The 24,153-nt window shown below is 40.0% G+C and overlaps 2 protein-coding genes across 4 annotated transcripts; one reads left to right on the forward strand and one right to left on the reverse strand.

Moving 5' to 3' along the window:
- Positions 1–4,034: 4,034 nt before the first annotated feature.
- On the reverse strand, positions 4,035–5,543 carry LOC140839244 (uncharacterized). The gene has a single exon (XM_073205881.1). It carries the CDS (start codon positions 5,541–5,543, stop codon positions 4,035–4,037), a length of 1,509 nt encoding a protein of 502 aa, XP_073061982.1.
- Positions 5,544–15,618: 10,075 nt separating this feature from the next.
- On the forward strand, positions 15,619–19,103 carry LOC140839531 (zinc finger CCCH domain-containing protein 30-like). 3 transcript variants are annotated; one of them, XM_073206295.1, is made up of 2 exons: positions 15,619–16,003; positions 16,643–19,103. In XM_073206295.1, the coding sequence occupies exon 2, from the start codon at positions 16,664–16,666 to the stop codon at positions 18,830–18,832; it is 2,169 nt and encodes a 722-aa protein (XP_073062396.1). In that variant the 5' UTR covers positions 15,619–16,003; positions 16,643–16,663; the 3' UTR covers positions 18,833–19,103. The 3 variants fall into 3 exon arrangements, with proteins under 3 accessions (XP_073062396.1, XP_073062395.1, XP_073062397.1); XM_073206294.1 differs by having other exon boundaries at positions 15,619–15,903; XM_073206296.1 differs by having other exon boundaries at positions 15,619–15,823.
- Positions 19,104–24,153: the final 5,050 nt, after the last annotated feature.

Here is a 24,153-nt window from a genome sequence, read left to right on the forward strand (position 1 = left end):
TATTTGATAGGAAGTTAAAGAATGCGAACCTTGCTAAATACAGAGCCCCGAGCTCGGGTGTAACTCCCTGGGCTTTTTAGATAACCAAGGTACGGAGCCTTGGGCCGGGGAGCATGTCCCGGGACTTGGGAATGGTCGAGGTGTATTGCCCCGAGCCAGGGTGTAGTGCCCTGGGCTTTTAAAATAACCAAGGTACGGAGCCTTGGGCCGGGGAGCATGTCCCGGGACTTGGGAATGGTCGAGGTGTGTTGCCCCGAGCCAGGGTGTAGTGCCCTGGGCTTTTTAGATAACCAAGGTACGGAGCCTTGGGCCGGGGAGCATGTCCCGGGACTTGAGAATGTTCGAGGTGTCTTGCGCCGAGCCAGGGTGTAGTGCCCTGGACTTTTTAGATAACCAAGGTACGGAGCCTTGGGCCGGGGAGCATGTCCCGGGACTTGGGAATGGTCGAGGTGTGTTGCCCCGAGCCAGGGTGTAGTGCCCTGAGCTTTTTAGATAACCAAAGTACGGAGCCTTGGGCCGGAGAGCATGTCCCGGGACTTGGGAATGGTCGAGGTGTGTTGCTCCGAGCCAGGGTGTAGTGCCCTGGGCTTTTTAGATAACCAAGGTACGGAGCCTTGGGCCGGAGAGCATGTCCCGGGACTTGGGAATGGTCGAGGTGTGTTGCCCCGAGCCAGGATGTAGTGCCCTGGGCTTTTTAGATAACCAAGGTACGGAGCCTTGGGCCGGGGAGCATGTCCCAGGACTTGGGAATGGTCGAGGTGTGTTGCCCCGAGCCAGGGTGTAGTGCCCTGGGCTTTTTAGATAACCAAGGTACGGAGCCTTGGGCCGGAGAGCATGTCCCGGGACTTGGGAATGGTCGAGGTGTGTTGCCCCGAGCCAGGGTGTAGTGCCCTGGGCTTTTTAGATAACCAAGGTACGGAGCCTTGGGCCGGGGAGCATGTCCCAGGACTTGGGAATGGTCGAGGTGTGTTGCCCCGAGCCAGGGTGTAGTGCCCTGGGCTTTTTAGATAACCAAGGTACGGAGCCTTGGGCCGGGGAGCATGTCCCGGGACTTGGGAATGGTCGAGGTGTGTTGCCCCGAGCCAGGGTGTAGTGCCCTGGGCTTTTTAGATAACCAAAGTACGGAGCCTTGGGCCGGAGAGCATGTCCCGGGACTTGGGAATGGTCGAGGTGTGTTGCCCCGAGCCAGGGTGTAGTGCCCTGGGCTTTTTAGATAACCAAGGTACGGAGCCTTGGGCCGAGGAGCATTTCCCGGGACTTGGGAATGGTCGAGGTGTGTTGCCCCGAGCCAGGGTGTAGTGCCCTGGGCTTTTTAGATAACCAAGGTACGGAGCCTTGGGCCGGGGAGCATGTCCCGGGACTTGGGAATGGTCGAGGTGTGTTGCCCCGAGCCAGGGTGTAGTGCCCTGGGCTTTTTAGATAACCAAAGTACGGAGCCTTGGGCCGGAGAGCATGTCCCGGGACTTGGGAATGGTCGAGGTGTGTTGCCCCGAGCCAGGGTGTAGTGCCCTGGGCTTTTTAGATAACCAAGGTACGGAGCCTTGGGCCGAGGAGCATTTCCCGGGACTTGGGAATGGTCGAGGTGTGTTGCCCCGAGCCAGGGTGTAGTGCACTGGGCTTTTAATTGTTTTCTTCCGGAATGTGGGAGATAATAATACAAAACCTCTGGAAAAAGCAAATCTTTCATTTATACCCTTAGCGAATCGATTACATGTGTCATGTATAATATTGCTTTAAATTAAATACATTCCAAGGTTTCTTGAGAGAGCGTCCTTGCGCATCCTCTAGATAAAAAGACCCTGAGCTGACCCTCCGAATAATTTTGTAGGGCCCTTCCCATTTTGCTTCTAATTTTCCCACCTCTCCAGCTGGGTTGACCTTTTTCATGACTAAGTCTCCGATTTGAAAATCGCGGACTCGGACCTTCTTATTGTAAGATTTCATAACTCGACCTCTGTATGCCTCCATGCGTATAAATGCCCGGTCTCTCTTTTCTTCGACTAAATCCAATTCCCTGGCCCGACTTTCATCATTATCGTGTGGGTAAGATTCTACCCGAGGAGAAGTCTCTCCAATTTCAACTGGGAGAACTGCTTCAGAACCATATACAAGGCTGAAAGGGGTTTCTTGAGTAGGCAAACGAGGAGTAGTTCTGTAGGCCCAAAGAACACTAGGTAATTCTTCAACCCAATCCTTCCCTTTGCCTTGAAGTCTCGTCTTTAATGCCTGTACAATAATCCTATTAACAACTTCTGTTTGGCCATTTGCTTGAGGATAAGCCACAGAGGTGAAGGATTGAGTGATCTTCATTTCTTGACACCACGAAACGATTCCTCTGCCTTGAAATTGCCTGCCATTATCTGAGATTAGTCTCCGGGGCACTCCAAATCGGCAGACAATATTTTTCCACAGGAATTTCAATACTTCTGCCTCGGTAATTCTTGCCAAGAGCTCGGCTTCTACCCACTTGGAAAAGTAATCGACGGCTACTAATAAGAATTTCTTCTGAGCTCGGGACATTGGGAAATGACCCACAATGTCCATGCACCATTGATCAAAAGGACAAGACGCCCAAATAGGCTTCATAAAAGTAGCTGGGCTATGCTTGAAGTTTGCATGATGTTGACATCCTTCGCAAGCTTGAACCACCCGGGTGGCATCTCGGTTAAGAGTTGGCCACCAAAATCCTGCAAGCATGGTTTTTCGAGCCAGAGACTTTCCCCCAAGGTGCTCCGCACAACATCCTTCATGAATTTCCCGGAGTACATAATCTACCTCTTTTTCAGGTAAGCACTTTAAAAGGGGTCCCTGGAATGATCTCTTATACAAGATTGTGTTTAAGAGAACAAACCTGGGAGCTTGTCTCTTAATTTTCTGAGCTTGACTTCTGTCCTCGTGGTGGTGCACCCTTTTCAATAAATCTTATTAAGGGCGTCATCCAGGAGCTTTCCGGATCAGGTCCGTTGAGAGGATCAAGCGGGAGACGTGCAATACCTCCCGAGTGCTTACTTCACTTAGGGATGCTGCCATTTTTGCCAGAATATCTGCCTCGTCATTTTCTTCTCGGGGTATTTGCTCGATACTCCAATCCGCAAAGCCTTCTGCTCGAGTTTTGATAAGCTGTAGATATTTCAGCATCCTATCATCTTTAGCTTCATATACACCCTTTATCTGCTGAGTGACGAGTTGTGAATCAGAATATATAATTATCCGGGAAGCCCCGACTTCCCGAGCAGCTCGAATTCCAGCTAGCACGGCCTCGTACTCGGCCTCGTTGTTGGTTACTCGGGAATCAATCCTTATTGCCAATTTGATTTTTTCTCCCGGGGGAGATATTATCACGACTCCTACTCCACACCCCGCAAGGCTAGATGCCCCATCTACAAATACTCTCCACACTTCCTCTTCATTGGGCTGGATCGTCTCGGATAAGAAATCTGATAAAGCTTGTGCCTTGATAGCCACCCGTGGCTTGTATTCGATATCATACTCCCCTAATTCCACCGTCCATTTAATCATTCGCCCGGATACCTCAGAATGAGTCATGATTCTACCAAGAGGGCTGTTGGTAAGAACCACTATTTGATGCAATAAAAAGTAAGGTCTCAGCTTCCGGGCGGTCACGATTAAAGCCAATGCAATCTTCTCTACTTCTGTATACCGGAGTTCAGGCCCTCTTAGAGCGTGACTAACATAATAGACAGGCTTCTGGTTAGAACCTTCTTCTTTGATCAAAACTGAGCTGACAGCGTGCTCTGTAGAGGATAAATATAGGAATAATTTCTCTCCGGGCTCGGGCTTTACTAATATAGGGAGCTCTGCAAGATGGGCTTTCAAGTCCTGGAAGGCTTGCTCACATTTATCGTTCCACCCGAATTGCTGGGCCTTCCTCAAGATTTGAAAGAAAGGATAACTTCTGTGTGCTGATCGGGATATAAATCGAGAAAGGGAAGCAATCCTTCCTGTCAACTTTTGCCCCTCTTTTACAGATTGGGGAGAAGGCATACATAAGACAGACTTGACTTTCTCCGGATTTACCTCAATCCCCCGATCTGTAACCATAATCCCAAGAATTTGCCACTTTTGACGCCAAAAATACATTTGGCCGGGTTAAGCTTGATCCCATATTGTATGAGGGTGGCAAAAGTTTCCTCCAGATCATTAATGAAAGTAGTGACCTCCCGTGTCTTGCCCATGATATCATCCACATAGACCTCCACATTCCGCCCCAGCTGCTTCTCGAATACTTTGTCCATAAGACGCTGGTAAGTAGCACCTGCATTCTTCAACCCGAAAGGCATTACAATATAACAAAATGTACCTCTCGAGGTGACGAAGCTGGATTTGTCTTGATCATTTTTGGCCAGGGGAATCTGATGATACCCCTGGTACGCATCCATAAAACTCAGCAGCTCATAGCCTGAAGTGGAAACTACCAGCTGGTCAATCCGGGGCAGCGGATAATGATCTTTGGGGCACGCCTTGTTCAGATCGCGGAAGTCTACGCACATACGCCATTTGCCGGTGGATTTAGGTACTAAAACCACATTGGAAAGCCACGTAGGAAATTGAATTTCCCGAATATGCCCCGCCTTTAGGAGCTCCTTTACTTGTTCTGATATGACTTTGTCCTTTTCAGGACCAAAGTGGCTCTTTTTCTGCTTTATGGGGTGAGACCCCGGGAGGATGTTTAAATGATGCTCCGATATAAAGGGAGAAATCCCCGTAAGGTCCTGCTGGGACCAGGCAAACACATGGATATTAGTTTTTAAACATTTAATTAAACTTACCCGGATGGTCATGCTGAGATCCCGAGCCACCCGGATTTGCTGGCCTGGCCCAATTTCCACCGCCTCCTGCTCTTCCTCTGCCACAAAGTGTATCTCCCCTTCCTCCACTCTCCTTCCTCCCGTCTCACCTATCTTAGCCCTCTTCCCCTCCCTCTTAGATCTGCTCTGATCCGCCCGGACTGCCTCTACATAACACTTCCGAGAAGAGGGTTGATCTCCCCGGACTTCTCCTACCCTGGCTCCCACAGGAAATTTTATTTTCTGGTGGTAGGTAGACGCTACAGCCCTCAACTCATTCATGGCTGGCCTCCCAAGGATGATGTTATACGATGACGGGGAGTCCACCATAGTGAAAGAAGTCATCACTGTTCTCTTGAGATCGTGAGAACCCAAAGTCAGAGGTAAAATAATTTCTCCCTCCGGATAAACCACGTGACCGGCGAAACCAAAAAGAGCAGTTTCCACGGTTTCCAGGTGATAGCCCTGCAAATCCATCTGCTCAAAAGTATCTTTGAAAATTACATTCACAGAACTGCCTGAGTCCACGAAGACCCGCAGAATATCATAATTCGCCACTCGGGCTTGGATCACCAAGGCATCGTTATGGGGTAGATTCACCCTTCTTAGGTCCTCCGGGCCGAAACTGATGACTGCCTCACTCTTCCTCGATCCTTCCACCTCCAAACATTCTCTCCTACTCCTTGACTTCCTTGCCCGGTTAGAGTCTCCATCAGTAGAGCCTCCGGATATCATTTTAATCGTCCCTACAACCGGGGGCAACTTTTTTCTTTGCTCAAGCTCAGACCCCCTTCTCCTTCCGAGCTCGATCTAGGATTGTTTCTGACACCTCCTCTCCGAGAAGTAGATCCGGGCTGCCGGGATGTCCATGGCGGTAGCCTAGACACCTGGGTTTTGATAATGGGATTTGGGAGGGAAGGCGCAACATAATTTCCCTTCAGAACTTTGCAATCCTCAGTGTTATGGTAGCCCAACTTGTGAAGAACACAAAATCCCTTTTTCTCTGGCCGGGACAGCTGATGGTCCGGGGCCAAATCTCTACTACACTCATGTACCTCCCTCTCTCGGGCAATCTTCAGAGGCACATGATGGGAGAAATGCCCTGGATTGCCCCTCTTTTGCCCCCTCTCCTCGGGCTTAGATGTCCGGTCTCCTCTTTCTTTCCTCACGGCCTCCCTCTTCTGCTTCTGGGCTTCCTCCATATTTATGTACTTTTCTGCCCGGGATAACAGGTCCTCAAAATCCCCGGGTACCTTTTTCGTTAGTGACTTGAAAAATTCTCCCTCCCTCAAACCCTGAGTGAAGGCTGTAGTCTTAGTCTCGCCGGCACAAGATGGGACGTCTAGGGCTACCCTGTTGAAACTTTTGATATAAGCCCTCAAACTCTCTTCCGGGCTCTGCTTCACCTCAAAAAGACTAAAAGCAGTCTTTTTGTATTTCTTGCTGCTACTGAAGTGGTGTAGGAATACTTTTTGGAAATCTCTGAAAGAATGCACACTTTGAGGGGGCAAACCCTCAAACCATCTCTGGGCGGAGTCCACCAGAGTTGTCAAGAATACCTTGCACTTGATTCGGTCAGTGTAGCAGTGCAGCATGGCCATGTTTTCGAATCTGGCGAGATGCTCATCCGGGTCCGCATTGCCATCGTAATCTTTTACTTTGGCAAACTTGAAATTCCCGGGAAGAGGCTCCCAGACAATAATATCAGCAAACGGGCACCCTTTGGCAACGACCCGGGCAGCGCTACGGCTCTCCAACTGTCCCTCTAGGACCCTCATCTTTTGCTTTAACTCTCTCAACTCCTCTGCTGTAGTCGGAGCTTTTGACCCGACACTATAATCCATGTTACCTCCACTCACTTCCTCCTCCTCCCTCCGTTCTTGCTCTTGCTCCTGCTCCTGCTCCTGCTCTTGCTCTTGCTCTTGCTCGGGCGGCGTGTTGTGTCGAGAAACCTCTTTCCTAACCATGGCTTGAGCTATCGCGTCGGCCATCATTTTTTTCAACTCTTCACGGGTCATGGTTACGAGATTCTGTTCGGTGTTATTAACACCCACTTGTCTTGAAGATTGTCCCCCGTCCCCCTGGGCCCGGGAGTTATTTTGGTCTATTCTCCTAGTTCGAGCCATATCAACGTCTCGAGCTCAATATATTTTCCCACAGACGGCGCCAATGATAAGATCCCGCTGAAATGGGCGAGCCGGGTAAGGAGCTCCAACGGATCAAATCAACAATTTATAGTGTTGTTTAGGAAAATGAACAAGGTAGATGGCTTCGATCGTGACCTGCAAACAATGAAAGGAACTCGTGAATGGGCGCCGGAGGAGTGTCCGGCGTGGCCACTCCGATGCTTAAGTCAGCAGGTTATAAGATGATGAACTCGAGCAATATTTGAGGAAAAATACGTAGAGTGCTTAAAGTTCAAAGGTTTTTTTCAGGATCATTAAATAAAATTAATACCTGCTATTTATAGGAGAGGAATGGGTAGTTACCTCGATTCTCGTGTCATCTACTAAGTCGGTTTACCATGCTAGCTTCTGATAACTTCTCGGACACTCCAAACCCAAGTTGTTCTGGAGGATTGGACTACTTGCAATGCTCACACTCGAGTGCGGTTCACTTATCGAGGTAGCACCATTCTCGAGGTTGCCCAAGTGGTTGTGCAGCTGGGAGCTATGCCCGGGAAGGTGAGAAGCACCTGGCTAACTTTATGAGGACTCGGGCTACTGGTAAAGGACTGCGGATAAAGCCACCACACCCGGGAAGGGGAGATTTACCCGGGCGTCCATAAAACGATCCGGTACCCTGGGTTGTATATACGGGTATCCGGTGAACGAACCCATATCCTTATAGGGGTATCAGAAACACATAAAAAAAATCAAATTTACAGGATAAAATAATATTGAAGGTATACAATACACGTAAATTACTTTTGAAAAATGGGATGAAAAAACAAAGTAGTGAGATGACACAAAATAAAAATAGTTGTCATGTTTATGAGTGTTAACAAACCGAATGGAGCTGAATATGCTGAAATTTTTAAATCTTTTGGTTCAAGTTCGATTCTAATCAGGGCTCGAGTTCGAGTTTGACTCGAAAGATCCGAACATGTTCGTGAGCTATTAGAATTATTGCTCGAAAATAAATAATCAACATATTCAAAATCTATTTATATATCTATATATCTATAAAGATATTATATATAATATATCAAACTAGCTAGCGAGCTAGCTAGCGGCTCGCTAACTATCTCGAATTCGAATGAATACTTTTCGAGCCAGATAAAAAATTTCGCAAACCGGCCCATTTTGTTTACACCTCAAGTCATGCCAACTACTTTGTCACATACTCATAATCTCATATGGATGAGATATCACAATCACACATCCTCAAAATGTGATGATCTTGTCGCCGGCATGATCCTCTATCCATTAGCGTCGTGAATTTAGAGATGACTTTTATCGATTCAGTGGTGGCCCTAGTGATGTATAACTTTGCCCCGCAAGTTAAGCAGTGACCCCACCCACGTAACACTCTGTCCCGCATAACACTTAGTTTTCACTGTTTCGGTTGATGATTGCCTCTGATACCATTATGTCGCATCCGAGCCCAGATCTGTGCAAGCACAACTTCACAATAGGTCTAATAGAAAATATTTTGTATCCTTCATTCTTTTACTAAGATAAATAACTAAAGATGCTATAGTAGTGCATTGTAATTCTTTATTAACTTATAATCGGATCGATATGGAATGAGATAACTGTGGGGACCCGGACGCTAATCATATTCTTAATCGTCATTGGGACTAATTAATCAATTAGAGTAATCAGGGTCTAATTTTTTTTTTAAAATGCGGAAAGTAATGGAATCAAACTCCTATACATATCAGTATAAAAATATAAATCTGATAAATTATACAATCATACATACTCAGGTTCAACAACTACTATCAAGTGTTCAAACCCTAGCTAGCTCTAATCCAAGTTTGGTATCACCACTCTAATCTCGATCTGTCTTCACCTCTGTGACCCTGAACCTATCCCACCTGTTGCCATGCATACATACAAACAAGACAACAGCCGGATAACTCCGGTGAGATATAAATATCCCAGTATAAACAATGTATGAAATGCAATAATATAAAACATATATAAAAGCATAAACAAACATCAAAACATGTATCTAATCTGACTACATGAATCAATGACTCGTGATCTAATCTTATCTTATCTCAATTCTAGGGATCCCAATCTAATTTAGACTTTGGTATGCTGTATCAAGTGTCTGAGATAGACGTCGATCTACATCTAAGGCTCTTCGATACACCGTAAGTCTAGAGTCTTATTGGTTCTGAGAAAGACTCGGCGGTTCTGCCCTAGCTAGGCTGATCTGCCCTAGACTCGGACTCTGACTCTGTTCTAAGTCAATACATGCACATATCAATCTGATAATCTGCAAATATCAACGCAATAAAGTAAAGTATGTGATTTAGGGAAACTCAAGTCAAACCTAACTCGAGTTGTGCAATCCCGAATCAACATTTATTTATACCTTTCTTGCTGTCGCTCTGATACAATCGGAGTCTCGATTCAAAATCTGTCACTGTTCAATCTGACAATGACAATATTAATATTCTGTATCAATATTCTAATCAATTCAAAACATCTCTGTTTTATCAAATTCTGACAGTATAATGGTACAATCTTGCGATACCAGTGATACCACACCAGTATATACTAATACCAATAACTTATAATTAACCACTGTACAAATCTGACATCACATCTCAGTCAATTTCATTCCGAAATTCATAACAATTCCATACTCAATCTGTTTCTTAATCTGACTTCGATTCTATGATGTCTACTATGTCAAGAACACCATATATGAATCGTATCTGATTCTGGACATAGCATAGTTTCAAATCTTAACAAAACGTAACAAAACTTACGTCCTGTTGTAGCTGTCGTTGCTAGGAACACGGTGCCGTACTCGGATTTAAATTTGGACGGACGGATCGAAATATAAAGGCGTAAGGATTTTTGCGGAGATTCTCGGTGCTTCTCTTTTCTTCTTTTTTGAAGAAGTTTTGCATGTTATATATATATATATATATGTATATATATATATATATATATATATATATATATATATATATATATATATATATATACAATTTGCATGCCAAGAGAAACGTGGCAACTTTCCAATTTGCAAGTCTCGCGCTCGGGCGGTGGTAAATTACCGCTCGAGCGCGGCCTTCTCTGCCCAAGCATTTTCAAAGTGCACCCTTGGCGCTCGGGCGGTCAAAACTACCGCCCGAGCGCCAACTCCTCTGCCCATGACAATTTCTTGATGAACACTGGCGCTCGGGCGGTCAAAACTACCGCTCAGGCGCCAGACTCTCTGTCCACAAGTTATATCATTCATATGCTTGGTCCGATTTAGTCTCATAATGGCCCGACTATAATCACATCAATTCCAAATTGATAATCTCATATTAATCTAATTAAAATCTTGGGCATTACAATAACACATAGCAATAAATATCCATGATAATTGAAAATTATAACACTATATAATTTGGTTAGGCAATCAATTTAGAGAGACAATATAATATTTAGAATTTTATATTTGAGATTTTTTAATTTTAATTTAAAATTTGTGATTGAAAGTAATATTTATAATTAAAACTTTGAGAATGAAGAAGAATCGAGGGGGAGGGGTATAATATTTTTATTTTTCATTAATTTATTTTTATATAAAAAAATTATAAATATAGTTTTTTTTTAAAAAAAAAAACCAAAACTAACAACTAGAGATAAAAGTTGAGGGACGCGGGTGCCACTGATGCTCCGTCTGTCCTTACACAATAACACATAGATAAATTAATTATAACTTAGTCTTGAATGACTTTTTGCTGATTAATAACCAACTAAACAAGAACATGCATATGTTGATTTTTGACAATATATTTTTTGTTCTTCTAAAATATGATATTATTGTTATCGGGTCATCCATTATAAGCGCTGAAGTTTCTAAGTTTGGAGGAAGAAGACGAAGGGCTAATTTATTGAAAAAGTAAGATTGTATATGTTGGTGAAAAACCTTGTTAGACGTGGGTTTAAAGAATCTAAAACAGGCGGTAGGACCAAGTCGAGCTAACGTTGAACATTATTTTCTTTAAGAAGATTTTTACTCTTTCACGATGTGATAGAATCCTACGTTCTTATTTCAATTTGTGATATCATTATTGGATAAATGAATAATGAAGAGTGAGGAGTTGTAAAGGGAAGTGGGATGTCTTAATGTGACTTGTCCCACATTGAGAAATTAACCAAGTGAGAGTTGTAGAGGAAAGTTGGATGTCTTAATGTGACTTGTCTCACATTGAGAAATTAACCAAGTGAAGTTTCCCTAATAAGCTCCAAGTTGAGACAAGGGTTTGGGCCCCAAGGGGTACCAGAAGTTTTTAGAAGAGGGAAGACGCTAATAAGATGTGTCTTGGTGAACACACACACGCGCGCACTCGGCCCGGTTCGGTGCGGTCTTTGACAAGTATTGATCTTTTTAGATCAAATTTAATTTGAGAATAAATTTTCAGTCGCAAATTTATGTGCTTGGGCAGAGGTACGCGCGCAGGGGCGCCACATCTCGCGGGATGCGCGCATGTTGCTGGAATTCGAGCATCGGGCCAGAACATGGCGCGCGCGCCCTACTATGCGCGCAGCATGCTGAGAAAGTGCCTTGCGCGCGGCTGCGCGTTGCAGCGTTGTTTCAGAAAAACATGCGCGTCCCTTGGCAGTCATGCATCTGTTCTTGGCTAGTTTTGGCTCAACCATTGTATCCCTTGACTAGAATGGTGTCTCTTCGAAGCATCCGGTCTGGAGAGACGTGTCTCCTCAACACAACCGATGATCATCTATAAATAATCCCTCCATTCATTGTCCAAGGCTGCTGAATTTTTCACTACACTTCTTCTTCACATATTGCTGCATCCTTTGCCTTTCGAAATACTTGAAAGTTCAAGCATATATTTGTTCGCTGGTTTCAAGGTTTGTAGTGCTGCAAACTCTTGATAGAAGTCGTTGTATCTTGGGGATGATTGCTTGTAACGTATAGCACTTTGATACGGGCAATTTCGTCTTGCGGAGAGAGGATTTTCCTTGCCTCGACTTGCTCTAACTGTTGCTGCGTTTTGTTCGAGTTTCAAGACTTCCAACACATCAAGACATCAAACATATCCAGGGTAATATCCAACTAACAATCATCACTATCAATAACAAGTTTTACCACCACAAAATGTTCCGAACTCTCTTTTGAATATTGGATCTCAATTTATTGTTGTTGTTGTTAACATGGAGAAATCATTGATCCATGAAAATTTGCACCATTTCATGAAATAGTTTTGCCTGGAAAATGCTCATGCAATGTCCACGACGCCTAGGCGTCTCTCATTTTGCTTGGCTGCAACAGTTGACTTGTGGACCCTTCTTTATTAATGATTTAGATGAAGTTGTTATGATCAGTTTGAAGGTTTAAGTGTTTAGAAGAGGGGTTGAATAAACACTTTGAGATGCTGAGTTTTTGATAATAGTGAATTAGTTTAGCGACAAATTGATTCCAATGATCTTGTTGTCGATATCAGTCAGTTAACTAGTTTAAATGAGGAATAAACCAACTGATAGATTGAATACTCAACGGATAACTGAAACAAAGAACACAAAGATTTTATGGATGTTCGGAGGCTTCAAATACTCCTACGTCACCATTTATATCAGAAGGATATGTTTTTCACTAAAAGACTTTGATTAATTACAGAAGCTGTAATAATCCACTTCAGTTTGAACTTAGACACTGCCAAATTGAAACTCTTAGTTCCCTTTACAATTTATTAGCATACAACTGATTTTCTTTCTTAGCACAACTGATCTTAGAAGATAAAATACAACAGCATAAGGTGCTAGTACTTTAGTTCAGATGATAGCCTTAAAGCCATGAATGTTTATGTGAAATGTGAGCTTTTTGTATGGTTTTCTTTGTTTTACTTTTAGTTAAATAATATTACATAAATAAAGAATAAATCTTTGAGCCTTGACAAATTTATAATTTTGTAAACTTCATTATTGCATTTGGTAATTTATAAAATAATAAAATTAAACTTAAAATACTCTTTCTGTGGATCGATCTCGTACTTAAAAAATATATTATTTGCAGACAACCTATGAATTATAATTCAAGCACTAGCACTTCCATACTCAATCGATATCTTAGACCTAAAATATCCTAGGTTGTCGTATCAGTATGTGCCATATGATCACGCCGTTTCTTTCGGTACCCAATCGTCCAAGAAACATGGCTAAGCAGCCCTTACTACTTCAAGGCATATATCAAAGGATACTCATGCTCAACATGACATGCAAATGCCGCATAAATATCATGTCGTGACAATAAAACATGCATCATACGAAAAGTAAAATACAAAACATCATAATACATAATCAATTGGATATCTCTGTCGGTACTTGCATACCTCTACTATAATCTTGAATCCCTACTCTCCAAGCCTAGACAATATGACCAAAAACAATATTATACTATAATCATTATTGATAACTTAAAATCTATCTCCCAATTATAGCCAAGGCCCTTGGACATACTTTCGTCCGCCGATAGCCCTTAGCCTTGCCGCTCGATCTTTGAGTTGCCGATTACTCCGGGAGAGTTTTGCAACTCATACAACATTAGGGAATAGCTGGAAACCCCATATGTTCTAGAAACAATAGACTAAGCTTGAGAGGTGTTCTTGGAAATGAATCCCGAGTGACCTATTTATAGGTGGAGTTTGGAAGATCCGAACTGGCTTCAGACATACTTGCCATGCTCGCTTTGACACCTCATCGAACAAGTAAGATTGGAAGCTTTGATCTTGAAAGGTCTGAACTATTGTATGTTGATGTTCGTTATATGCGTTGCTTCTTTTTTGGCTGCAAGGGTTCAGAAGGTCTGATCCTAGGTTCGGAACGTCCGAATAGACTGGTAGTTCTGAATTGCTTTGTGATATTTTTGAACCGCGACTAATGTCTTTTTAAGTTTCAAGTTATTACACTTTGATATGAAGATCACTCTTGTATTCTGGATCTTGTGAACAACTAAGTACTTTGATCTTGATCTATTGAGCACTGGTGCACTGATCTCTCGTTTTCTGGTATGATATTTGACCTTAGCTCTGATCTTGATTTGACTGCATGAAACAAGTTAGTTCAAAAGTGTTTTAAGTATTGTTAATATCCAAAACTAGATTTTATCTTATAATTTCAACGTGCTTTTCCGACGCTTAAAGTAAAAGACAGGAGAAAAGAGAGGTGATAACAAATTAAAGAATATAATAAAGTCCTCAAACTTTGTTTTTATAAGAATGAAAGTGGAGACACATAAGTATTATGTTTTTCCAGCTATAGGGCGCGCCAGGTCGAGCTAGGACACCAGCACATCTCTCATCTCCTTCGTCACTTAGCAGCATACTTCATAACTCCTAAACAATCATCATGTTACACCTCATGACTAGAACACTCAGCTATCCTCTGGTTACCAACTTTCCCATCTACGGCGATCTAATAGATGGGAGCTCGCCTACTAGGGTCGAGCTCCATCCACGACCCCAACGCACCATTGGGTTCCCTAGCACATTTCCTAGCTACATGCCAATTGATGCTTACCTTAATGGGCTGGTCCTGTTGTTCAACCCTTGTTATTTGGACATAAGAACAACACGTTGGACTTAATTAAGCATGTGATAAGCTCACTTGTAAAATATCAATAATGAAAGTATAGACTTAAATTTATGAACAAACCAACAAATGGCCGGACGTAAAGCCTACATTTATGAACAAACCTACATTTATAGATAAAGGACCAAAATCAATCATAATTACTTGTAAAATTTGCCAATTACGTATTATTATTATTATTATAAAATCGTCTGTATATTTTTTTATATATATATTTTCTTGGATCGAAATAATATATATATATATATATATATATATATATATATATATATATATATATATATATATATAAGCATGTATTCTTATACCTCTTATTCGATCGACACTTGTGAAACAAGAATCGATGGATTTATCCCAAATCGACCAATTTAAATGTAAATGTGGGGAAACACTATAAGATGTTGGTCATTGAATAAAGTGTAGTCTTTCTTTTATATTAGATTACCGATCCCTCCACTAACTAAAAGACACCAATATAAAGCCAAAAGATGTCGACTTGAGAAATTACTCGATTACCACCAATTTACCATATCATGGAGTAACTGTTATCTTTAACACATGTCTTGAATATTCAATGGCCACTAACTCAAAATACTAGAAAAGCATATATAGCATAAAAAGTTGTGTCTCAAGGATCGTATTTTGTGAGACGATCTTTTATTTGGGTCATCCATGAAAAAATATTATTTTTTATGCTAAGAGTATTACTTTTTAATGTAAATATTGGTAGGATGAACCTGTCTCACAGATAAAAATTCGTGAGACCGTCTCACAATGAACTTAATCTCGGGGAAGAGGTATATTTTAATCTACACAACACACATTATTGGACTCGAACACAAGATTCAAAGTTTCGGAGCATCAGCCTTATCGTAGACCTAAAGATCCTCGTCGTTCGAAATAAATTTTACGTAAGAGGGATATGAGAGAAATGATGCATTTTAAAAATATGAGAGGGTAAAAAAAGATTAACTATTAGTATGAGGGCGCAAACTGCAATTTAGCTTTATATAGAGAAGACACGAGAGACTGAGGGCAGGCCACGGCGGGCAGAAAACATAAATAAACGTAGGAAATGGTTAAGAAAAAAGAGCGAAAGAGTAGAAAAGCATCTGCCCTTCTTGTCACTTCGACTTCTTTGTTCTCTCCACTTACTCTTCTTTTCTCTAGATCTGTGAATAACCAGGCCCTTACAAAGCTAACTCCTCCATCTTTACAGTTTTTTGGGTCTGTATATACTAAAAAGTGAATATTTCGCTGCTCTTGGTGATGGGGTCACTGGGTTTTTTTCATCTATTTTTTTCCTGGTACTGAGTTTTTGTTTGTTTTCTAGTTTCGGTTGCTTTTGTTTTGCTTGAATATGTGATAAATTCGTGAACTCGCTGCTAGCGAGCTAAATGTACTGGTGTAAGTATTCTGATGCTGGCAAGGTTCCGATTTTGGTTTCCTTTGTTTTTTGCTGCGCAAGAATCTGATATAAGTCCAGATATCTGATTTTAAATTCATGGGCATGCATCATAAAAAGGGTTGCGTTGTTTATATCCCTTTATTTTCTTTCTCAATTTTTTTTCCCTGGGGTTGAACTTTGACTTTATGAGAAAGGGTTGGATTTCTTGGCCGCCGGTTTCTTGTTGAACCATCCAAACTGGCAGTAAGATCGAGGCTTATTTTACTATTTTGATATTGTTATTTTGGGATGGCTCGATTATTTTGTTCTCGTATATATGACGGGTAGTTTTTGCTGTTAAAGTGCGGTGACCCCTGCCCCTTTTTAATCTTATATCCTCGTGCATCAATGAAATCTACGACCCTTTCTAATTCTGGATGTTACTATAAAGTTAGTTTTCATTTTTAAATTTCTTGTGTTTAACTCTTGTGTGCCTTTATTGTTTATTGTTTTGGGCGATCTTGGTGGACTAATTTTCATGTCTATCTATGAACTGTATGTTATTTAGGAATTTTGTTGTTATTCCTGAATTTATTGTTGCTGTTCTTTTTCTCTTTGTGTTCTGATATCAAGATTTCTTTGTTTTTGCCTCCTTGAAGTTGAAGACTAAAAATGAAAGCATGTGCAAAATAGATTGGTTAGGGCCTGGAGGTGTATCAATTCCCGTTTACTTTGACATTAGAAGAGACAGTGTGATAATGGATTCCAATCTCTATGTTGAAACACTAGATTCTTTTCATAACTTGCTTGAAGTTGCTGCGAACAATGATGTTGAGGGCTTTGAAAGGTTCTTGGATCAATTAGCATCTAGAGTTGATGAGGTCGGAGCGTGGTATGGACGACAAAAAGGCTCGAATCAAATAGTTTTGCAGCAAAGGACTCCCTTGATGGTGGCTGCGACTTACGGTAGCTTTGATGTTGTGAAACTGATTGTATCTTTACCTGATGTTGACATGAATAGGTCATGTGGTGTCGACAAGAGCACTGCTCTTCACTGTGCTGCATCCAGTGGGTCGGCATATGCTGTTGATGTCGTAAAACTACTCTTGGCCTCGGGTGCCGATCCTAATATAGCTGATGCCGATGGGCTGTTACCTTTTGATGTTATTGTTGTATCCCCGAAGTTTCCGGAAATGAAAAATTCCCTTCAAATGATGCTCGCAACGGATATGATGTTTGAGAAAGCACACAACCTTAGGGTGTCAATTGAAACTCCAGATTCTCCACCATTTTCACCGGCCCATGGACATGAATCCCTGTTTTCCCCCTCCCAACTGGCACCTTCTCCAAAGAGTGCAAGATTTCATGACATTCCCATGCCATCTGCACCAGAGAAGAAAGAATACCCAGTTGACCCTTCTTTACCTGACATCAAGAATGGCATCTACTCAACTGACGAGTTTAGGATGTTTTCTTTCAAGGTGCGGCCCTGTTCTCGTGCCTATTCACACGATTGGACCGAGTGCCCATTTGTTCACCCAGGTGAAAATGCTCGGCGGAGGGATCCAAGGAAGTATCATTACAGCTGTGTGCCCTGTCCCGATTTCCGCAAGGGGGCCTGTCGAAGGGGGGATATGTGTGAATATGCTCATGGTGTTTTCGAGAGCTGGCTCCACCCAGCACATTATAGGACTCGGCTATGCAAAGATGGTACAAGTTGCAACAGAAGAGTTTGTTTTTTCGCCCACACGCAGGATGAACTTCGACCATTATACGTCTCTACTGGTTCTGCTATTCCGTCTCCTCGATCAAATACCTCAGCTGCTAATGCCATGGATTTTGCTGCAGCGATGAGCCTTTTACCGGGTTCACCCTCGATTCCTATGATGTCACCATCTCCATTTTCTCCTCCTATTTCTCCATCGACTAATGGGATTTCGAGCACGGGTTGGCAGAGTCAACATAACGTTCCATTGCTGCACTTGCCCGGAAGTAATCTCCAGTCCAGTCGGTTGCGATCATCTCTGAATGCTAGAGATATCCTCACTGAAGGCTCGAGTTTTTTTCCAGAAGTTGATGTCCAACAGCAGCAGCAGCTCTTGAATGAGCTATCTCTTCTGCAGAATTCGAGTATTAGTACCAATTTGTTGAACCGATCTACTCATCCAAAAATGCCAAGTCCTTCAAATCTGGAGGATATATTTTCTGCAGAGAATTCTCCTAGATATTCCGATCAGGCATTTGGTTCAACGGTGTTTTCGCCTTCACACAAAGCAGCGGCCCTTTATCAATTCCAGCAACAGCAACAAAGCATGCTATCTCCAATCAGAACTAACTTTTCACCAAGAAACATCGATCACTCTCTGCTGAAAACACCTATACGTGTTCCGTCTCCTGGGAGATTGTCACCTCGAAGTATAGAGCCAATATCGCCAATGAGTGCTCGAACATCGTTGCTAGCTCAACGTGAGAAGCTACATCAACCGTTTCGAAGTCTTAGCTCACGTGAACTTGGTTCTAATGTTGCAGCAGCCGATGCTTCTTCAGAAGACACTTGGCCCAATTGGGTCTCCCCTAATGGTGCACCAGAGTGGTCAGTCCATGCTGATGAGTTTGGGAAGATAAAGAGATCTTTGTCATCCGAGCTTCTCAACAATGGGGAGGAGCCGGATTTATCATGGGTTCAGTCACTTGTCAAAGAATCTGGTCATGATATGAACGAAAATTCCGTAGCTGGTACATCCATGAGTATGGGTGAGAATCTGAGTAACCAGATGGAAGAAATTGATGAATCTGTTTTGGGCGCATGGCTTGAGCAAATGCAGCTTGATCAGCTGATGGCTCAATAAATTCGAATGCATAATAAATTCGAATGCATCTACTACGACTTACTATCCGTTAACACGAGATTTTTGTGGAGCATACCAGGTTTGGGAACTGACACAGAAATGGCCTAAGTTCCATCATATCGGATAAAATTAATATTGTTTTTTCCTTTTCATTCATTCTGAAACTAAATATTGCAAAGAATGAGTAGCTATGTGTTGTTGGATGAGGGCCTAGTCTAGGAAGCACTCTTCCAATTGCCGATAAATATAAATATATTTTTTGGTTTATAAATAGATTTTGCGCTTAATTTTCCAATGCTGTGGTACGATGGATGTCTTTGAAGGTCTATGCGTGTGAGCCCAACATGGCTGTGGGTGGGTAATTCTCGATTTGGTCTTTATTGTTTAAGTAATTATTAATTTAGTCTTTTTTTCTTGTTTAGTGTATTTATTTAGTTTCGTTGCGTAGAAATTTTCCCTTATTATTCCTGTAGTCTCTATTCCTATTTACCCTGTTTTCTATTTTTATTTTATTTTTAGATACGACTACTTCACATTGTTATACCTATCGAGCATGTCCAAAAACATAAGACTACGCAAGTTTCTTAGTCTATATATCATATATCTTTTTATGGTCTATCATGTTTTCATATAATCAATTAAACATTTTACGTCTTTGATCGAATTGTCGTCGGGTTATATACATCAGGTTTTACAGACTGTTCTTCCCAGCTTAATCACACAGTCGTAATTGATGGTTCTTGAAGTAGATCTATTTAACATAACTCAATACAACTTTGTATTGTTTCCTATCTTATGATGTAAAACAAATAAGTTTAATTTTAAAATAAACACAAGAGACATAAGATTTGGTTTTTTTGTTCAAACATATGTATTATTATTACAAAATAACTTTTTGTAGGAGAGCAGAAACTTGTTTAGCTATCTATTGTAGTTGAAATATCATAATATAAACTAGAAAGAGAAATATTGTATATTTTTTTGAAAAAAATGAAGATTTTGAATGATGTTTTCATTTTTATTCTGTCTTGATATATATAAAGAAGATTTGATGGATTTGAAATTCGGGCTTCAATCTTGAATTATTTCTTTCCCTTATTTCCAGTTGTGGTCGACAATGTCTTATAATTGGTGGTTGAGTGGTTCATTCTTTCACAAGCTAATGGTCCAATATTCTATTAATTACTAACTGTTTTTTTGTGGTGGTGAGTTACATCCCACCTGCATTCTTTATTTCCGTCGAGGAATATTTTACTTTTGAGGTACCTGAAGAGAGTTTTTTGTGTGGTTTTTCACCATTTGGTCACGTCTCTGCAAGATGTTTTCAGTCAGTTCTTGGCCGAAAGCCTTTATCAAATTCTGGTTTTTGTTAGTTCAGACATTCTGAATAGATGCATTATGACCATATTTCCACATGAACCATGTTACAGAATTTCCGGCTAATTTTTTTGCTCTCAAGCAGTTTGTTATTCCATAGAATATTTTTTTCTTTTCAAATATGTCTTATGCAAAACTTGTAGTTTTTTTTTCTGTATAATATTTAACTGAAGGCAAAAAATTGTGTAAAACAGTCTCACGAGCCATATTTTGTGAGACGAATATCTTATTTGGGTCATTCATGAAAAATTATATTTTTTATGCTAAGAGTATTACTTTTTATTGTCAATATCGGTAGGGTTGACTCGTCTCACAGATAAAGATTCGTAAGATCGTCTCATAAGAGACATACTCTTAACTGAATGATACATTTAAAGAATTTTGATAAAACTTTAATGGAAACTTGATTTTGTCTATCTCTGTAAGACAAATTCATAGATCTCATGTTCTTCTCGTAGAGATGTCATCTTCAGTGAATGAAACAAAAAGAGGTGTTTCTTCTGCTGGAGGATCGTGGATAAATTTCCAAATAATTATTTCTGGCCTCTTTAGCTTTTGATAAAATGAAAGACTTAATGTGAGCTTTTCTCAGATGGTTTTGGTGTTGTAATGAAAAAATATAGCTCCAGAATATCTTCTCGGGGCAAATAATCGTTGTTTGGTCATATTTCATGAACAACTTCTTGGATCCACTTAGGTAGTGCTGCTATTTTTGGGAAACTGGGTGATGTATAAACCGAGACTAGTGCCTCAAATTCATACAATGTCTCGACTTCCTTAGGATAAGAATTTGGTTTCATCAATATCCTTGTATACTTTCCTGTTATATCAACTCGAATTGTGGCTGGATTGATACATATTCTCGTTTTCAATTTCTCGTAGTTCTGTTAACATATCTGAAATGGAGAAATTATAAGCTCATTAGTACCACCTTAGATTTACCCTTGTTGATTTGAGGTCTAAGGTTGAACTTTATTTTTTCAATCCCCGAGGTGAAGAACTGACTTGAAGACTCGAGATAAGGACTCAGAGCTTCAATTTTTGCTTGGACCGACTCATCTCCCGACTTAGCACTTGTGCTAGGGGTATTTGGATCCATTGCTCATTGTATAGAGCCATTTACTCGAAAACTCTCCTTTTCAGAAGCAAGTTGTTTCTCAATAGTCTTGAGGATCGAATTTATATATAGATCATATCTGAGTATAAGCATGTAAACATCCTGTGATTCAATCAGAGACATTGCTCTTATCAATTTGTTATAGCTTACCCTCAACTTCTGCATTTATGGGGAGCTTGTTGAACTCTGTTGGAAGCATTTTAAGGTGTTTTCTCAAATGACTGCATTTTCATCGACATTAGCGTTGTTCATATCTTGTTAAAAAATATAAAAGAATATTTTCATGAGACTTAATAATAACAATATCAAAAATATAAATTTGTCATAAAGATTACAATCTTAATAATCTAAGCATACCATCTTAATAATTTAACCTTATTGAGTTTAGATTCAGTTACTTTTTTCAAAAAAAAAAATTTCACATGTGTATCATTAAATTTTAAGGTAAATTTCTTTGTAAGTAAAAATAATTATCATTTTTCAAGTCATTTTTGCTGCATAAAATTTTTTCGTTGATATGTCATCGTATGACTTATGCATCTCAGAATAGTCCGCTGCAATACCTACATGGTTTTTCTCCATCTGATGTGAGCTTTGTAAGAACCACTTCCCACCATTGATCACTTGTTGTTCTCCATTTGGTGTGAGTATTGTAGGGACTTGGCATTTTAGCAAAGAAATGTTACAATGCTATATTTTCGACCATAAATTCCATCTATATTTAGTGAATAACATGATGTATTCATCCGCTAAAAATATATAATGTAATTCAAGAGTATACAAAGCTTGAATATATTTCTTTCTTTTTCTCTCTACCTTGAGTGTGAAATAATCTACCTTTATATTCAAGCTTTGTATACTCTTGAATTATAAAATGTGCTTTATATTCAAGCTTTGTATAAAATGTGCTTTAAATAATCATTCTTTATGTTATCTCGTTAGGAGATTTCCCGGCTAGAACTTACTCTTTGGTTTCTACCGAATTCATGTTGCAAGCAATTTTAACTGATTTCATAAGATTCATTTCTCAAAGTTTAATGAATCATTTTCTGTTGAGATCAAGTACTCATACTACGATTCTCATAGCCGTGTCCAATCATCTATGAGATCTTCTCTGTTTTTTATGAGCATAACCCCATAAAGTTGTATTGGTTCCAAAATAGATTTCTCATAAGTTGTTTGGTACAAGAGAATTTGACTTCAGTTTGACTTGGTTCCCGTTAAGTGTTTTTCTTCACCAACCTGAAAATCATTTTGGGGTCTTCCTATGTTTGTGTCATAGGATCTCACACTTTCCGTTAATGATTCTTGTATTCTACTAACTAACAACTAGTTGTGTTCATGTTCAAATCTACAACCTAGACCAATCCTATATATAGTTGCCATCAGATTATTGTCTTTTCTGAGACAGTTTTGATGAGATTAATCATCCAGATCAATCCTGTGTTCAGTACCAAATGATCGTGATAATCTTCATTCTGAGAACCTTTTACTAGTATGTGGTTGTTCTATATTTTGAATTCTTGTTTGAATATCATTTAGTGTTCCAAGAATTTCTTTAATTTTACATTGTACATAGTATAACAGATTGTCATAGTTTTGTACCTTTTTTTGGATATCTCTAAGATTTCCGGAGAGTTTAGAGGAATCCAAGATTATTTCTAGAACATATTGCTCTAAATCATAAATTTACCTTGTGATTCTTATATGTTCCTCTTTGCTCATGATATCTAATTTTTGTTAGATCTTCTTGTAAATATTCCAAAATATTGGAATAAGTCATATGAAAATTTAATCTCTAACCTAGCTTCGGATCCATAACTTTTTAGAAAATCTCCTCTTCAGATATATAATTACACAGTAATAATAATTTTGTAAATCTGAAATAATTTATTTCAACTCCAATACTATTTTTATGGTCCAGTATAAAATTCCTTAATGAAATAGAATCAGGATAGTTTGGGTATATTTTGAAAATATTTATTGGACAAATTCTTTGAAACATATGGAAACAATTTGGGATAGTGGAAAGAAAATGAATTAAATTGAGATTTTGTTAAACAATAGAGATCTAATTGAATTTTTGTCCGCTTTGGGTCTCTACTAAATTCTCAAATGGCCAAAAGAAAGCATGGTGATTTCTTGATAATGCCTGAACTTTCAGTGATATTTTCTGAATTTTTTTACTTGCCTAACTTAGGAAAAATTATCAAGAAAATAATGAAAAGTGGGAAGCAGAGGGATTTGAGTTCTTAGATTTCAAGACAAGGATTTTAATTCAAAAAAGGGGAAAACCATTTCTTTTCTTCTCTTTTTTGTGACAAAGGTTGGGAGATAAGAAAGCATTTAACTTCTACATGAATCTTGGTTTGGCGTCACTACAAAACAATAATGGGATATGGACATGCATGATGATAAAAGTGATGGAGGACATTGCTTAGGTACAAAGAGATGAGGACATCTGGACATGGAACGATAATGCGGAACTAGATACTTTGCACACGCGGTTTTTTTTTATAATTATCTATGGACTAAAGTGAAATTTAATAAATTATCGAGGGACTAAAATGCTATTTGAATTGTTGTAATTTAAAAAAAATCAAAAATGTTTTTTGAAACTTAAAAAAAATAAAAACAAAAATGTAAATTTGATATCAAATGAGGGCAAAATTGGTAAAACAAAAAACAAATCAAATTTGTCTCTATTAGGAAGATTCTTAATAATAGTAATAGATAAGCCACAGTCGTTCAATGGATAAAAACTACTGTTGAATTTCCAAGAATGGCCGAAATAAATTAAATTTAATCATGTATTCAAGATAGGAAA

This window comes from Primulina eburnea, chromosome 8 (genome assembly GCF_022965805.1).
Source record: "Primulina eburnea isolate SZY01 chromosome 8, ASM2296580v1, whole genome shotgun sequence".
NCBI lineage: Eukaryota > Viridiplantae > Streptophyta > Magnoliopsida > Lamiales > Gesneriaceae > Primulina > Primulina eburnea.

Bases quoted from the DNA above. Each gene is read 5' to 3' on its own strand.
- LOC140839244 (XM_073205881.1), bottom strand. From the start codon at position 5,543: ATGATATCCGGAGGCTCTACTGATGGAGACTCTAACCGGGCAAGGAAG.
- LOC140839531 (XM_073206295.1), top strand. From the start codon at position 16,664: ATGTGCAAAATAGATTGGTTAGGGCCTGGAGGTGTATCAATTCCCGTT.